Genomic DNA, 17719 nt, shown 5'->3' on the forward strand with positions numbered 1-17719 from the left:
CTCACATTTCCACTATATATTTCCAATCCTCATCATGAATGCGGTGCCTTAGAGAATCCAACAAATAAATAACTTCATTGTAAGGGTCAATAACAGTGAGAATCCAATGGAAACTATGCAACAAACACATAATTAGTGCATATAATTCAATAAATTATCAAAAGACAACAATTGAAAGTGATGTTTTAATTCTTACTTACCCGATATTACATGGCACCAATACAAGTTGATCTACAGATGCACCACTTAGTCTGCCTGCCAAATGACTTGCCCTTTGGTTTAGCCTTTCAAACTTACCTTTTTTGTCATTTTCATTTCAAAAACATCTGAAAGAGTGCCTAAGCTAAGGATTTACTACTTCAGTCAACAACTTAAAGAAGAGAGCTACAAGCAACAAGCTGAAGAATGTTAGTGGTGCAGTAATTGACATTTCTACTAACTAAAGGAAGCACGCTAGTCTTTCTTAATAGAAATCGATTTCTGCAAAATAGTTGCGATGCAGTCAAATGAAGTTAACCTGTATGCAATACATACACTCCAGACATGTTAGGAAATGAATTGGGGATAGTTATCATGTTGACAAGGTACTACTTTGGGGATCTCTCCTGGACCAGTCGATTCAAAGATACATCATTTCATTTGAATGAAAGCAGTATACTAAGTAGGATCATTTCAAAATCAAATACCACCCATATTTTGCAAGAGAAATGTATAGTAACAACAAGAAACTTAAATATACTGCACTTCACCTACCTAATTCCAGCCACACTTGGATCTTGAACTCTCGAGTCAATACCACCAATATCTCCAGAGGAATTCCGTAAGCCAACAGTTGTCTTCATCATCATCTTCAGTATTGTGCTTCGGATTTTGGTCAGACCAATAGATGAAACCAATTTTGAGAATGTTAAAATTCGCAAGGTTTGACACAGGAGTAGAGTATGGGCTTCGCACAACTATCATTAATTTATAACATATCCCTCCATCTAGGGCTCAGTATGGGCAAGAACCCTGACGGCGATTGAGGGAACCAGAGCCCGGGGGAAGGTGACGGCTGCAGCCCGGGTGACGGCCCGACCCCCAAAATTCCTGGTTGCGGCAACGACGAGAGGGCAAAGTTGGGAGTCAACGGCGTAGGGTAGCGGAACCCCGGCGAAAGCAGGGGGTAAGGAGATCTGGGCGAGAGCAGATCCAAAAACGCGGTCGGAGAAGGGAAGCGGACGACGGAGTAAGGGGCGGAAGCGAGGCCGAATTATGGAGCCCTCGGGGGGAAGGGGAAGGGAAGGGGAAGGGAGGGCGCGGGGAAGGGAGCAGCCCTGGGGAGGGAAGCGGCGGGCGGGGGTGGCGGGAGGTGTCGGAGCTGAGGAGGGAGCTTTCGAGGTAGCGCATGTAGGCGGAGACGGGGGACTCCGCCCAGCTGGGGCCGGAGAGGAGTTTGCTGGAGAGGAGAGGAGTTTGCCAGAGAGGAGTTGGATGGAGAAGGCCGCGCGAGATGAGGAGTACTTGGGAGAAAGGTTCGGGACTTGAAAATGATCGGAAGATAGAAGTTGGGAGAAGGGTTTGAGTTTTCTACTCCTTACCTAGATCCAACGGTTTGTATTAATCAAGATTTAGATCCAACGGTTTGTATTAATCAAGATTTAGATGAGATTTTAAACATAGACAACACTTTTTAAAAAGCGTTGTCGTAGACACTAAAAATCAGTCTAATAGACAACGCTTTTTACAAAGCATTGTCTTTGACCTGTAAAAATCACTAATAGACAACGGTTTTTAGAAAAACGTTGTCTATTAATAAGAAAATAATGAAATAGACAACGCTTTTCACTAAAAGTGTTGTTAAAAAAAAATAGACAACGTTTTTTATAAAAAACGTTGTCGTTTAAGTGTTGTAGAATCCCAATTTTCTTGTAGTGTGGTGTCAAATAAACTAAGTATAATAACGTCCTTGAGTAGAAGGTTCTTACCTATATCAATCGATTGGTTGAATCGATAGTGAGATGATATAGGGAACACTACTCTTAATCATTCCTAGTCGAGTATTAACATTCAGGGACAATGTTAATGTAATAAGACTAGCATGTAGGTCAACTCGATGACTTGATCTCACAAGTCATGGATATAGAGATATCAAGTTGACACATGGGTATGCATTAGAGAATGTATACTGAATGACCCACCATGAGAAAGTATCATGGATCGTTATATGAGTATCATATACTTTCTCATGTGGCTATTAGTATGACTACTAGTCCTTAGACCTGAAGTCACCATAGTTCCCTACATAAGGAGTTATGTACTTTGGTTTCGTCAAACGTCACCCGTAACTGGGTGGACTATAAAGACGATTACTGGGTATGTAACAAATTATGCGGAGGGATGTGAGTGATGTAGATGGGATCTATCCCTCCTATATGACGGGAGAGACATCGGTATTCTTGATAGAGTGAGACCACGAAGTGCATGGCCATGCCCAAATGAGTCAATATGAGATATTGAGCTCATTTGATTTAGTGAGTCTACTTGGAGTTCAAGATTTAGATTGGTCAGAGGATGACACGGTCTATGCCTCACATTGATCAATCTAGATGTCTAGGATAGAAGGACACTTGTCATATATTGTGAGGAGTCACAATTAGTAGTCACAAGGTGATGTTGGATCTCAACATTCTTGTAACTTGGGTATTAATGATGTATTGCTAGATACCGCTCATTACTTATGGTCCTAAATGGATTTAGGGGCATTGCCAAAGTTACAATAACCTATTGGGTCACACACAAAGAACAAGTGGATGGAGATTAGGTTTATATGATGAACCAAGAGGATTAGATTCATGTGATGAATCAAATTGGATTCAGAGTAATCCTAATTGGGCTAATTGAGTTGGACTCAAGTTGATTCATGTGTTCAATGAGTTATAATTTAGATTATGACTCATTGAATCAATTTAATTAAATGAATTAGATTCATTATATTAAATTGACTTGAATTAAATGGTTGGATTAGATCAACCATGAGAGAGATTAAGTCAAGTTTGACTTGACTTGAGAGGAAGAGGAAGAGTCAAGTTTGACTTGACTATTTGCCACATCATTAGTGATTTGGCATTAGGAGGACTAATGATGATATGTCACATCATCAAAGTGTGCCACCTCATGGGGGTTACAAATCTATTCTCTTTAATGGCCACATTTAATGAGAATGAGGGTTACCTTTTTGGTTTTGAATGAGAATGAATTTTTCATTCATTTACATTCACATCATCTTCTTCCTCAAACTCTCTTTTTGCTCCTTCTCTTCTCTTGGTCGTGGGTTTCAAGCAAGGGAGAAGAAAGGAGAGTGAGTCTAATCCAAGAAGAAAGGTTAGTGAAAGTCACATAGAGATTTTTTAGAGGAGTGTGTTCTCTTCTTTTCCTTTCTTCTTCTTCCAATCCCATCCGAGAGTATCAAGAAGTGCTAGCACACTTTTGTGGTGTTCTCTTCTCCATCCTTGTGTGTTAGAGAACACATCTTGTTCGTGTGGATACTTATAGAGAGTTGCCTACATTGACAACTTCGAGATCCGACACCATTTGGACGAGCGGGAACGCGAAGGGCTTCGCTTCAAAGGTATAATCTTTTTCCTTTGTAGATCTAAGTGTAGATCTAGGTAAACTCGTACTCGTAGTTTTTCGAAAAATTTTATTCTTCGCACGGATTCGTTGGCTAGGGAGATTCAGGGTTTCCGTGACGCGAAAAGTGATTTTCGCGGTCCGAAAAACTCAACAGTTAGGAGGGATCTGGGTATTTGGTACAAGAGGTGTTAGGAGGGATTCTGGGTATTTGGATTTATGAGAGACGTTTAGGAGTGTGTAGGATATAATCGAAGCAATTTTTGTTGTATAGTGTAGTAATGAAATATTGATATTTTTAAGATGAAAATTATTTAAAATTATTTTTAAAATAAAATACTTTTTTAATAATAACAAAAAAAAAGCACTATTTGCATCAACAAATTAAGGAATACAATTTTCTATTTTGAACGGAGAGTATTTTTTGGCAACCGAAGTTGAGTCCTAGTCCGAGCGAGTTAAACCAACTCGAACAAGTATCCCTTCCTCCTCCAGAAACCCCCAGATCGGACCCCCATCGACCGCTGAGATGTGGCGACGAAGCATACAGACGTTGGGACGATGCTCCGCCAGCAGCGACGCCGCCGCCGCCGTCGCCGCCGCCCTGCTCTGGCGCTCCCTCGACCGAAGATCCCTATCCTCCGAAGCCACCTCCTCCGTCGACTCCATCATCCTCCGCTCCCTCAAGGAACACTACTTCCAGGTCTCCAAGATGACTCCGCCGCCGGTACGTTTATCCCCTTTCCTATGGTTCTCATTCGCTGCTTTTCAACTAGGATTCCAGGATAAGCAACCTCCTTTGTCTTCTCTAATGCTCAGAAAGTAAATCCACCGGCGGGTTACTCCATCGTGAAGAGCGCGCTGGACCGTGACGGCCCCGTCCTCCGCAGAACCTGCAAGGAGGAGGAGATCTCGATATCCGTGATGCGACTTGCAAACATCCTTCCTTCTGGCGCCGCTGATGATAAAGGCGATAACTCGATTAGCCTGTTCCTCCACGTCGATGTGTCCAAGCCTGGGCAGGAGAAGTCGATTCAGTTCCTTTGCGGGTTGTATCCAGATGCCGTCGGGATCCACTCCGTGAGCCTGCGACCCAAGGTCGCCGGCACGAGCAATATGACCAAGTTCGAGGGTCGCGTGTTTCAGTATGCTCTTCTACTCTCTCAATTCTTTACCTTTTCTTCATTTTCTCTTTCAGTATCAGTTATTCGATTCTGTTTTCTATTCTTTCTGTATAGGAGATATTACCAACTTTCTTTGATGTTCATGGTGTTTTTAGTGAATTGATCAGATAATGTGGTTCTTTTGCTGCACGGACAGGAGATCCTGGTTCCCTTTTTCTTTTTACTAGTCTCATTTGTTTTTTTTTTTTTACAAAGCAGCATCCACCAAATAATTAAATTTATATTTTGTTTCAAACAACTGTGGGCAGAGTCTAGTACAGGCCCTCCTTGGTATAATGTGTTAGTATTTTCATTCCGTAAGCATATATACAGTTCTACAATTTGCTTGTTTCTCTGTACGTCATTACTTGACTCCAATAAACTGACAGCACGACTATGTTATTTGGACTTGAATATCAGTCCTCATCATTTCATGCCCTAAGTTGATTCTTTCCCATGATAGGGATTGAGTTCACTTAGTGACACAGCAATCTCAGTACTGGCCACCAAGTAAAGCTTGCCTTCTATCCAACCCCTCCATTTTTTATTGGTTTATAAAACAACAAGAGATATAATAAAATGATAATTTTATTGATGCGGTGATAAAGGAGGGCCCGCCCGGCCCAGGTCAAATGCCAAGGTGGAGGTCAAAAGTCAAGGTGGTCAACGCCAGGGTGCCAAAAGGCTCGCCTACTGTGTCCGAGCGGAGATCGATTACAACGGCCGGTCGGGACAATCAATGTTCGATCGGCAAGAAATTTGTCCGAGCTGACTACCCGTCCAGCTCGGGATAATACGGTAAGACAGCCAAACGCTCAGTGCGGGACGGCAGGACGTTGAGGAGACTGAAGAGCTTTTCTGATCGGGAGGAACAAGCTACTACGCCCAGTCACCGCAAGGAAGAGCAGCTGAGGCCGACAGAGCGGAGGAGTCCCGGCCGAGCGGCTACCTCGCTCGGCCAAGCAGCGGGACTATTATTATATCTCTCAATATCCTTTTGGGAGATAGTGCCGCTGACACAAGGCATAGTCAACAGGTGGATCGTACGGCGGAAGCTTCTACTGTCTTGTCAGGGATATGCATGTCCTATTAAGGTATAGTGTTAGAGGCACTTTTCTGACAGGTCCTTTCATAGGACACATTGGAGAACGTGTCCACACCTCAAGGAGTGTGCACGTCGCCCACCAGGGTTCTATATAAAGGGGGTTCAAGCACCGGCGAAGGTACGTGTTATTCATTGTTTGTGCACTGTTGTTCCGCTTTCCTCTACAATTTCGGTGACTGACTTGAGCGTCGGAGGGCCAATGCCGGGGACCCTTTCCCTGGTTTGGCACTGACGTTGTTTGTTTTGCAGAGTGGGAGGTGATCTACATCCAGTTAACGCAACAGCCATATCCCAGCTTTCTACCCTCTCATTTTTGGACAGGATCATTTATTAATACAGATATAATAAGCACAGTAGCGGTCAGATGTTGAGAAGAACAGAGATAGTTGAAACTACAATAATCTAAATGTGAAACAGAGAGTAAAGAAATGAAAATTCAAAAAGTTCAATCGGTAAGAACTCCAACCCAACAACAAATGCATTTTACATTATGTGCTAACTGCCACTAATATCTGCCACAAAAGAATCTGGTGATAAACAACAATAGAGTGTTAGCTGGGAAAAACTGAGTGAGAATCCAACTGTATGAAACAGAAGAAAAAGGGTGGATGGAATATAACATGCAATATAATCACAATTATATTTGGTTGAATATTTCACTTGTTTATCTATTGAGTGTGGAACTTATGGGTTCCCCCTACTCTCCAACACAACAGAGTGGTACATTGCATGTGCTCAAATTCGGGTACAACTCTCTTATCACTAGCAGTCCAAATTGCACATTCACTGACAATCAATCGAATGGGCTGCTGGTATAATGCTCATGTATTATCAATGAGCCATCTGGAGGTTGATATCGAAGTTTAGTTACATTCACCTTTGTTATAATACTCTTATGTTCAACATTGATACATCTTCATGTAATCTTTATTTCATGCCATCACCAAATTTTAACTTTTATAACAAGAAGAAGATAATATAACAACAATTTATAGGCATGCTTGTATTTCATTATCATATATAATGCTAACCCAATTTAGCACTCCATGTATTCTATTGATGCCTGATTTCACATGAACACAATATACCGTATGATACATAGAGTCTAGAAATTAATGAGCATGCAAAATTTTTATATTTTCTTTTCAACAATCACCAGTTGACAACTATTATTCTCAAAGAACGGTATGCAAATTCAACAAATTAGTGAGCATAGAAATTTTCGTATATTCTTTTCAACACTAAAGCTGTTTTACTTTGTTAATGAGATGGATAGGAAAGAGGGCTGGCTTAGAGAGGTCTGTGATTGAATGTAGATGTTTATCTTTTTCTTTAGAATAGAAATATACACTTACCTTGTGCAAATAAAGAAACTATTACTTCAAAGCTTAAGCCCTACCAACTGAAGCTTAAGCCCTACCAACTGAAGCTTAAGACCTACTCAATGAAGCATAAGCCCTATACACTTGAAGATGCCGGAAAGGCTAGTATTTGGAAAGCCAATTTTCATTTGGTTGTTTTCATTAAAATTGTCTTTTTGCAACTGCCATGCCCCACTAGCATTTGTTTGGTCTAGTGGACCTACATCTCAGCATCAAGACATGGAGTATGGATGCTGATCTCTTTCACGCTTCTTGGCCTGCTCAAAGGAGCCATTTTTGCCAATTGTGCTTAGAACAAGGGTGAACGGGTGATGGCTGGAGAAGTTAGAAGATTATTTAGAAGGTCAATATTAATATATATAATTTTTTAGTTTACTAGAAATTGAACATGCTTAGGTTGTGACTGTTCCCTGAGCTTACATATCACTACAACACAAAATGCATGAATTTTTTTTTTTGGTTTATCTGCACTAAACTAGGTCTGCCACTCTCCTGCAGAATATCCTTGAAATCATTTGGAGCTATTGATATAACTTTCATATTCTTTTCCTTAAGTAGTTAGTACATTTATGCCTTTAATAATCACAAATGTGGATGGTTTAAGTTGAATTTCCCTTCTATATGCGGATCTTGGCCTTCTATGTCATATACAAACATGTCCTTTGATCGAAGCATTTGTCACTCAGATGCATGCTTATGCGACCTTTTGTAGTTGTTATTGCTCAAATGATTAAATTTTATGCCTGTGATTGTCTTTTGTCTAGCTATTAGCGGTAAACATCTAGAAAGATGTTAATAAGTTAGTTTAATTAACCTCTTTTTAAGCTTAACATGATAGAAAAATTGTCAGCGAGGCATTCAGTTTTGAAAGAAGTTTGCTCAAGTGCCTATTATAGATAACATCACACTTTCAGAACCAGTTCATTGAGATTCTTATTAATGCAGCACAATACAATGTTTTGATCACTGTTATTGAACTCCAGGGAGCTAGATCTAAAGATCAGGAATGCATTCCATATCTTCATACATACACGCGGTGTCGACGAGAAGCTTTTCCCATTCCTGCAAGCATGGCTATATGTTAAAGACCATAGAACCCTCATGCGCTGGTTCAAGAGCGTGGGCTCGTTTATGAATCAACCGAAACCTGCTTGACCGATAAATTTCTTGCTAATGATAATGTTTTTGTTGTTCTATACAATGTACCGTCTGTTCTATTATTGCAAATGCTTGTTTCCAGTGAGCGAAATGAGGCACATATAGGCTGCTATTTTCTTTTTATTTGCAAATTAACTAAATAGGTTATGCGATCTGTAGTTTGATACTTTCCAGTTTGTAAGAACTTAGAAGAAAACTTCATCCCCAATTCAAGAATCTATAAAGATTAAGGCGGCCTTTTTTTTTCCAAATCAGGGGTCTCATTTTTAAGTTTTTTATTATTATTAAAAAGACGCTCCACTTTATTATTCAACCGGGTATAATTGTCCAAATGTCTTCTAGTATTGTTTAATAATATTATTATCTGATGATTAAATCTCCTACTAATTTCTGGATTGATTGGATGAGTTGTGATAAATATAGTCGCTACATATATTGTAACAATTACTGCTATATGCTGTAGCAATTATAGTTTTATGCTTGATACAATGTGAATAATAAGTGAGTAGGTTGAATTTATATTGTAACAATTATGAAATTGTAATGGTTACAATATGAATATTAGTGAGCAAGTTGAATTCATGTGGTAGTAATTATGATTTTATAACTGTTATAATGTTATGAATTCATATTATAACAGTTACAAAATCATAATTATTATAATATAAATATTTTTTTAAAAAATATAAGTATTATAGCAGATATGATTTTATAGTTGTTACAATAGATGAATTTATATTATAATAATTATAAAATCATCGCTACTACATCGTGAATATTTTTGAATAAATTAAATATGTATTATAATAGTTAAAATTTTATAGTTGCTAAGCACGAACATGTGTAGCAATTATAAAATATTATAAAATTATAATGGTTATAATGTGTCCAATCGACTCAAATTTAGATGATAAATTTAGGTGAGAAATAATAATCTTGTATAGTACCACAGAGGATAAGGCAACTTTTGTAATAAAAAAAAAAATCATCACGGTGGTTGAGATATTGGGTATTTTCACATGAATTTTTGGAGTTAAAATTTCACGTTTGAGCATGTTCTCTTTATACCTTGGTCATTTACATTAATGACTAATAAATCATTCATGATTTATCTTTTTCGTATTGATCTATTATTGAAGGTCTTTTGTCATTGAATGCCCTCAATTGTCAACTATTTTCTCACCCTTATATAAATTTAAAACCTATGGATATTTAAATATGAATTATATATTTTGAAAGATGCTTGATATTTTTTTAAAGTTAACCTCTGATATGCAAGCTATTAATTTTAAGGGTGCCTCATATAACTTTTTTTTATTAGTCTCGTGATAAATTGAAATGCACTTACAATAAATGACTTCTAATATTCGAATGTAGTAAGTGTTTATTAAGAAGAATTTATTCTTAATTCGCTAAATACTTAGGCGGAGGCAATGATTGAATTTTAAACACAGGGAGAAAATATTTCAATGATAAATAATTGTCTCGATGGCCTTCATTATTTGGTTCGCCAACTGCTTAAATAAAAATAATAAAATACAAAAAAGACAAATTGGAAAATATCTTTTTCCGTGATTTTGTCTTTTCAATAAAGCGAATCTGTTTACTTAGCCACGCACTCATCAATCGCCTACAGCATTTGTACTCGAGCGAGAATCACGGGACCCACCGCTACCTACAGTCACGAGTCGGGTACCGAATTGAGTACCGTCTGGTAGACCAGCAAGTGCTGTTTTGCGTCTCCCGCAAGAGCACGTGTCCTCTGTGCTGTCCTCGGGCAACCAATAGTATTTTGCCACATATGTTTTTGGATGATGAAGTATATAAGGTTGTAGCTTAATTCGTAGAAAAGGTGAAATTTTTATACTCGAAGGACAAAAGTGAAAAGTTACCTTCTGCCTTTTTATTTATTTATCCGTTATCTAAATAAAAAAAAAAATGGCCTGCGAACTGCTCTCGTCTACGGAAGGGAGGAGCAAAAAAGCGAGAAAAGACGAAGCGGGGCAGGAGAAATTGCCGGCCACAAGCAAAAGGAGGCGAAGAGAAAAGGGGAGGAGATCAGAGATGGTACGTCCCTCGAATCGATCTCCCGAGGTGAGTTGTGGAATCCACTCTCTCCTGTGGGATTTTTCTAGTGTTGACTTGGATACCAGATCTGCTTTCTTGCTTTGTCTGCCGCCATCTTCTTCTTGATTCCTGTCCAATGCAATTGAGACCTTCGTTTGGGTTCTGCGACCTCAAAGGAGGGATCTTTTGTTGTTATTATTAATTTTCCTTTCCCTCTAATTTTTGCTGCATTGGGCGGCGTAGGATCTTCTTGGTACTCCAGTTGAATCGCGATTTCTTTGCTACATTGGAGGAATTTGTAGTCTCCATCCGACGTAATTGAGATTTTTGTTTGGGTTCTGCCACTTCAAAGGCGAGACCTTTTTGTTACTATTAATTTTTCCTTTCCCTCTACTTTTCCCTGCATCGGGTGCCATGGGATCTCTTGGGACTCCAACTGAATCTCTATTTCCTTACGACCTGGGAGGAATTTTTAGTCTTATCTTAATCTTGCCACATTGTTAGATGAGTGATGCGAAGTGCCTATTTTGAGCTGAAAAAGGTCAATTTGCTAGCTTGGAGTGAAATGGTTCTACGATTTGGTTTAATCCATGCTCACAAACTTAGCCACTTTACTGTATTTGGTTTCTCGGCAGTCTGTATACACTTCACAGTTGCAGAGGGGCATTTGACTTTTACATTTGGTCTTAATTAGTTGTTTGAACCTTTTGTTTTTTCTTCTCGAATCACTATCTCGCGTATTACATCTGTCTTGGATCTTATGATATTTTCATCTTTCTTTCTGCATTCTCTTTTGGGTGTGAATTTTCTTCTGCATTCTTGCATGGTGTTATCTGATTATCCTGCGATTCTGATCCACTCCCTTTAATTACTTGGATTTCATTTTTTTTTTCAACTTTCCTTTTCCCTGCTCTAGTCAGAAAGTCAAGCACGAGCAGTGTTGGTCCAATTTCTCTTATTTGAGGCTGAAACTGATGTGATTGTTCTAGTTCCAATGTAAGGCATATGGTAAGGTAGGCAATTGGCGACTCAACTACAGTCAAAACGTTAGTTCTTTGAGTTAGCTAATTCTAACCTGCCATGATATCCATTATCTCATCTTTTTGCATTTGAAATATTTGTCTTGAGAAGGGAAAGATAATACAAGGCAATCTTTGGATCAAATAATGAACATGCCTCAGAAAAAATAAATGGAATAATGCATTATGAAACCCAGGGTGCATCAAGAAGCACACCATCTCTGTATATCTCCTCTCCACAATCTTGGTGCTTGCGACACCTGTAATTTTTGCCATGTTTCGACAATCTCATATAATATAATAGTCTAATCCAGCTTTCTTTACATATATTTAATCAAATAAAGAACAGGTGACCTATTATTCAGCAAAAGAACAAACTTATTCCATGCTAACATTCACTCAAAAACTTCTTTTTAACTGAATCGTCCTATACTGATATATTGCCTGACTCTGTTAGATTTGACATAGATTTTGAGGGGCTCATTTTTCTAAAGTGATTTATGTCCAGTTGAACTTATCTTAATTCAAATGGTGCTGAATGCTTCTTTCCTATCTGAACTATGTCTATTGGACAAGACTGATGTTGCTGAGGTTTCCTATTTTAGTGGAAAAGTTCCCATCTATACTTTGTGCCAGCTAATTCTATCCCATTGGTTGCATTAATAATGCTGCAGTAAATTCCAAGAAATATCTTAATCAACTAGGATCAGCTAGTTTTGATTGATTAGTAACGCTTCCTTGCCAATTCCAGTGAATCAAAGGTAATTGCCAAACTTTTTTTGGACGTTTCAGATGAATATGAATTATTGGAAATTTTCAGAAATTCATTTCCCCTGAAGAACATCAATCCTCTTTCAATGTCTGTCCAGAATCTAGGTCTAACTAAACCTAGTAGCAGTTCAATTCTAATTTTAACTGGAAACTGAACTTTATTGGTACAAATGCCTATATTATGTCCCAAACTCCACTATATTCTTCTATTTGCAATAGTATAATTGTTTAACATTTGTTCTAGTTTGCACTTCTGATTGTTCTGTTTTTTGTGCAAATAAATGATTTAATAGCCTGTGATTTGATAAATCTCTTTATCCAATGGCATTCATATTCCTATCAGGGTCACACTATTGGTTAGATTGTAATTTCATTGTCATTATTTTTTCAGGTTATTGTCTGAAGCTTGACTGGCAAGCATCATGGGTTTCTCTGCAAAGTGGCTTAGATCATTAGTTGGCATAAGGAAACATGAAAAAAATCAATATCTGGAAAATGATGAAAATGTGAGTAAAATTCTTTAGATGCAACTTTTATATTAGTTTGCCTCCATTTATATCTGTAGCACCATCATTTTTTCTGGTGATAAGTTTAATCTTGTTCGTCTTGGATTTTGGCTTTCATGTATAAGAATAGGACAAGGTTTTGTTCCAAATCAACTATATGCCAAATCAATAAATAACAAAAATGGATTTCATCAACAAATAAATAAATAACAAAAATGGAATAATTGTGAAATTTCATTCTGATCCAATTTGGATATTAATCATGTAGAAAGGCCCAGGACAATGTTGAAATTAATGAGTTGAAACTAATTGTGTAGAGTTTATGCTTCTACAAATAACCATAGAATAGATGATGATGATAAACAATCAACGAAGACTGACATGTGTTATTACTTATTAGGACTTGGGTCACATATTATTGATTTGGAAATTGAAATAATTGTGGTGTTCAGCAGTATCTCTTGCTTTTTATCAGCTTTACGTCTTTATCTTATATTTTCTTTAGATATTGTTGCAGCATTTTTGTCCATATACTTGTTATTCGCTGCTTCATGGTCTGAATATATTACAGAATAGTTTATCCGCTAATAAATCACATGGCCGGAAGAAAAATTCTGTGGCTGTTCAAGAAGCTGTGTTTGCTCCTGGTACAGGAGATGTGAACATCCAGTCAGATTCACACTCTGCTTCTTCTCCTGCCACATCAAATAACAGACAAACTCAAGAAAAAACAAGAGAGGAATGGGCTGCCACAATCATTCAAACTGCTTTTCGGGCGTTCCTGGTATGAAAATTGAGTTTGTCTGTTGTACTGCAAATGTTATTAGCAATTTTCCTTAATATCAAATTAGTCTTACTTTTTGCTGTAAATAATCTTTACAACAATATGAGACACTAATTTAGTGAGATATGCAACACTAATGATGAAGTAGGACCTTATATGAACTGTTTTGTTTTTTGTGATTGTAAATCTCATTCCATTTCAGGCTAGAAGAGCTTTACGAGCTCTTAAAGGGCTGGTCAGATTGCAAGCCCTTGTTAGGGGTCATGCTGTGAGAAAACAAGCTGCAATAACTCTTCGCTGCATGCAAGCCCTTGTCAGAGTTCAGGCTCGTGTAAGAGCTAGGCGAGTTCGCATGGCATTAGAAAGTCAATTGGGGCATCAAAAGGATCAGGAACAGGAGTCAGATGAATCTCATGTGAGAGAAATAGAGGTAAGCTACCAAAACACTACTGAGTACTGACGGCTATAAAATGGATAAGACCAATTGTATTTCTTCTTTCTCATGTATTGTAACTAACTGGCTGCAAAGAATGATGGCAAAGCCTATTTCTTTCTCAGTCTTTATGAGTTTGTAGTCCCAACTACCTAAGCAATCTAATTAGAGGAGTATTTTAATGTATTTTCCTGGTATCTAAATCAGGTGAAGCCATTTATCTTACACGACAGTTAGTTAAATGCAAATTGATATTATTAGAAGTTTGAATTGGAACCAATGACCTTGTACTTACCATCTGAATTTTATTGCTACTTTCATTAATTAATTGTCTTATGACCACTCCCTATCTTTTATATAAAATCCTTTTATAACAGCCAGAGGTATTCATTTGGAGGTCCACATGCTATTCTTTTCGCTGCTTTCCCAATTACTAAACTACAAAAGGCTTTCTTAATGATATCATAGATTAGTCCAGCATGTGCCAAATTTTATGAAATTTTGACTTTTTTTGCTTGTATCTTTGTTTCACCAATATAAAATAAATTGGTGTTTCTGTTTAAACAAATTTGAGAAACTTCTGTTTGACTATTTAATACAGGAAGGCTGGTGTGACAGCGTTGGCTCTGTGGAGGAAATTCAGGCAAAGTTGTTGAAGAGGCAAGAAGCTGCAGCCAAGCGTGAAAGAGCAATGGCATATGCTCTCACTCATCAGGTATCCTCTATGAGAACATATAATCATGTAGAAGGAAGCTTGATTATGAAGTTCAGAAGCTCGATATGTTCATTAAAGCCTTTACCATGGCAATGTATGAATTTAGGCTAGTTTAGCTTATGCTGTCCCTTTTAAATTGTTCCCTCCAATTCCATCAAAAGGAAGAAAATAGTAATAATATACATATAAATGTATGGCTAATTGTACAACCAAAGAAAACTTTCCAGTTTTCCTTTTTCATTAACAATTTTTTTATAATATTTTTTGATTAATAAATAAGTTTAGTAATTAGTATAACAATTTTTTTTTTAAAAAAATCTAGCCTAACCTTTTATCTTTTCAAATATAGCTGAACAATTTTTTTTTTCCAGATCTAGCATAATTTTTATAAAATATCTAAAAGTCTATCACCCCTTAAAATTCTGTTAGCTTATGTTAAAAAGTTGGCATTGGCAACCATGTAGTATTTTGCCAACTTAATAAAGTGCACACTCCAATCTCGACATAGATAAAATATGTTGTTTGTCCCTTACTATGCTAATTACCCTAAGGCTCCGTCTAGTTTGTGGGATAAGGATTAATGGTGTAGGTGGGATAGGGATTAATGGTGTGATAAATAATCTCTTGGGAGAGCCAATGATTATTTATCACACCATTAATCCCTATACTATTAATCATATCCCACCTACCAAACACTCTCTATCACACCAATAATCCCTAACACCATTAATCCTATCCCACAAACCATAGGATTATATTTTCAAAAAGTTTTTAATCAAGTGTTTGGTAGAGTTGATTAGAGGTAGGATTATGGATGATTAGGGGTAGGATTCATAATACCTTGGCCTCAAGAGGGATTATTTATCCTATCCTAATCAACCCAATCCTATCCTATCATGCATACCAAACGGAGCCTAAAATCTAGAAACCCATCAGTGGATCCTAAATGTTAGGTGTCAATGTTGGCATCATACTTCGCTGAGTTGGTAAAATGCTGCTGTCACATCAACTTTTTAATGATAGTTAGATGGAATTTTAACAGGTGCTACGTTTTAACACTTTAACAAACATTATGTTAGATTTTTAAAGAGCATGCAAAGATTATGCTAAATTTGTGTATTAACCTAAGAATTGTTGTTTTTAGGAAGATCAAACATCTAATATATAAAATAAATTAATTATGAAATGGTGCCTAATTGATGATGACAAATGTTCTTTTTGTAATTTGAATCCTCAAATTCCAAATTCCTTTTTCTTGAAGATGAAAACCAGCAGCAGTTTCCATGAACCAAATTTAGAGCAACAGGCACATCATGCCTGAAACATTTGAATTCATTTCATCATTCAACCTAGATAACTCATGATTCACTTTGAATCTTATTCTATGTTAGAATAATTGTTCATATTGTCTTATTGGGTTGAGATTTTTATGGTAAAAAAACTCCTGTAAAGATTGTTTAATATTTTGTATGGACAGTCATTTGTGTCGCCTATATCCTTTGTGCTATATAATTTCTTTCTATATCTTTTTGTTTTACTACAGCAAAGGAAACCAATATACGATCTAACACGCGACTAAATCTTTCTTGTGTCGATTCAATATGGCATTCTTATTTCCTTTTTAAGTATGTTTTGTTCGGAGCATTTCATTATTTGCAAATATTGAGTAGCTGTCGAGTGTGTCAATTCCTGATAACATCCTTCTAATTCTTGTTAATGATCACTTGTGCTCTAGTGGCAAGCAGGTTCGAGGAAGCCAGCTGTCCCTGCAGGTTTTGAACCAGATAAAAATAATTGGGGTTGGAATTGGTTAGAGAGATGGATGGCTGTGCGCCCGTGGGAGAATAGGTTCCTTGATATTAATCTTAATGATGGGGTTAAACTTAACGAAAATGGAGCAGCTGAAGGAAAGACTGCAGCCGGCGCATCGAAGACTCTGCCCAAAGCAACTGGCCGGAAACCCATTTCAAGTCTCCAATCCAATTCCCTAAACCATAAAACCATTCCTTCAATGTCAGAGGGAAGTGGTTCTTCATCAACCAGATCTGCCAGCTTGATGACCTCTTCTGCCCTTCGTTCAGGTAGGCCAAAACAAAAAACACCTGAGGAGGCTTATGGAGAAGCCACTTCCCGAGTTTCTGCAATTGGTTCTAGATCATACAGCAATCCAAAGGAGAGGACTTCTCAAATGGAATCACAGGCCAAGAGGCTGTCCTTACCGAACAGCGGTATGAAATTTCCCAGAAACATATCATGCTCAAACTTTACCTCGTACGCTCCATATTCATTCAATTCCAGCAGTTGCTTTTCCTAAAATCAAACATCATTTCTTATTCTCTCTTATGTATCCTGTATTTGCGCGTCTGATCATACCTCATATCACCTTTCTTTATAGTAGTTAACTTATCTAACCAGCCATTTGCTACTTTCTATTCTTACAATTTGATGATAAGTACTTTCCTAACACTGACACACCGATATAAGTTCGATAATCCTATCCTTTATTCTCGAATGCTTTACAGTAATCTTGATCAACCATTCAGCTAGTTTTTGAGCTTGCTCACAAACATGTTTGGGTAACATGCAGGCTTAGGAGTCAGAAAACAAGCTTCCCATGAAGTCGCAACCAACCGGTCAGCGAATCAGAAGCCCCTCAAGGATAACACAAAAGTTTGAAATGGATGATTAGTGGCGAAATGAGAGTCCAATTTGAGTTTTCTATTTGTTGTTGTAGTATCTAATCCTAGGATTTTGTTCCTGTGTATCAAACATTTTATTGTACATATTTACATGAGCTTGGTCGGGTAGTCCACGGTCTGCGTAATGTATTACTCCGTCCGTATACCCAACTTCAAACGGGGACTGAAGTCGATCCACTACGACGATACAATCAGATCGCCATGTTGTACTACGCGTTATGATGTTTACTTTTCTTAAGTTTCATGCACTCTTAAATGCTTCCATATCCTTGTTTTTAAGCAGAATGTAATGGTTCTGTTCGGCT

The 17719-nt window shown here is 37.6% G+C and overlaps 2 protein-coding genes and 1 pseudogene across 4 annotated transcripts; 2 read left to right on the top strand and 1 right to left on the bottom strand.

The window, feature by feature from the left end:
• Positions 1-859: 859 nt before the first annotated feature.
• On the bottom strand, positions 860-4130 carry LOC121986470 (annotated as a pseudogene).
• On the top strand, positions 4069-8518 carry LOC121984031. The gene is made up of 3 exons (XM_042536795.1): positions 4069-4339; positions 4432-4757; positions 8246-8518. Exons 1-3 carry the CDS (start codon positions 4142-4144, stop codon positions 8415-8417), a joined length of 696 nt encoding a protein of 231 aa, XP_042392729.1. The 5' UTR covers positions 4069-4141; the 3' UTR covers positions 8418-8518.
• Positions 8519-10362: 1844 nt separating this feature from the next.
• LOC121984022 (protein IQ-DOMAIN 5-like) lies at positions 10363-17696 on the top strand. Of its 3 annotated transcripts, none has more exons than XM_042536774.1 (7): positions 10363-10514; positions 12669-12783; positions 13355-13567; positions 13770-13997; positions 14602-14715; positions 16451-16943; positions 17303-17696. In XM_042536774.1, exons 2-7 carry the CDS (start codon positions 12700-12702, stop codon positions 17389-17391), a joined length of 1221 nt encoding a protein of 406 aa, XP_042392708.1. In that variant the 5' UTR covers positions 10363-10514; positions 12669-12699; the 3' UTR covers positions 17392-17696. The 3 variants fall into 3 exon arrangements, with proteins under 3 accessions (XP_042392708.1, XP_042392709.1, XP_042392711.1); XM_042536775.1 differs by having other exon boundaries at positions 10365-10487; XM_042536777.1 differs by lacking the exon at positions 10363-10514 and adding an exon at positions 10566-10839.
• Positions 17697-17719: the final 23 nt, after the last annotated feature.

The sequence above is a fragment of the Zingiber officinale genome, chromosome 5B (genome assembly GCF_018446385.1).
Source record: "Zingiber officinale cultivar Zhangliang chromosome 5B, Zo_v1.1, whole genome shotgun sequence".
In the NCBI taxonomy this organism is placed as follows: Eukaryota; Viridiplantae; Streptophyta; class Magnoliopsida; order Zingiberales; family Zingiberaceae; genus Zingiber; species Zingiber officinale.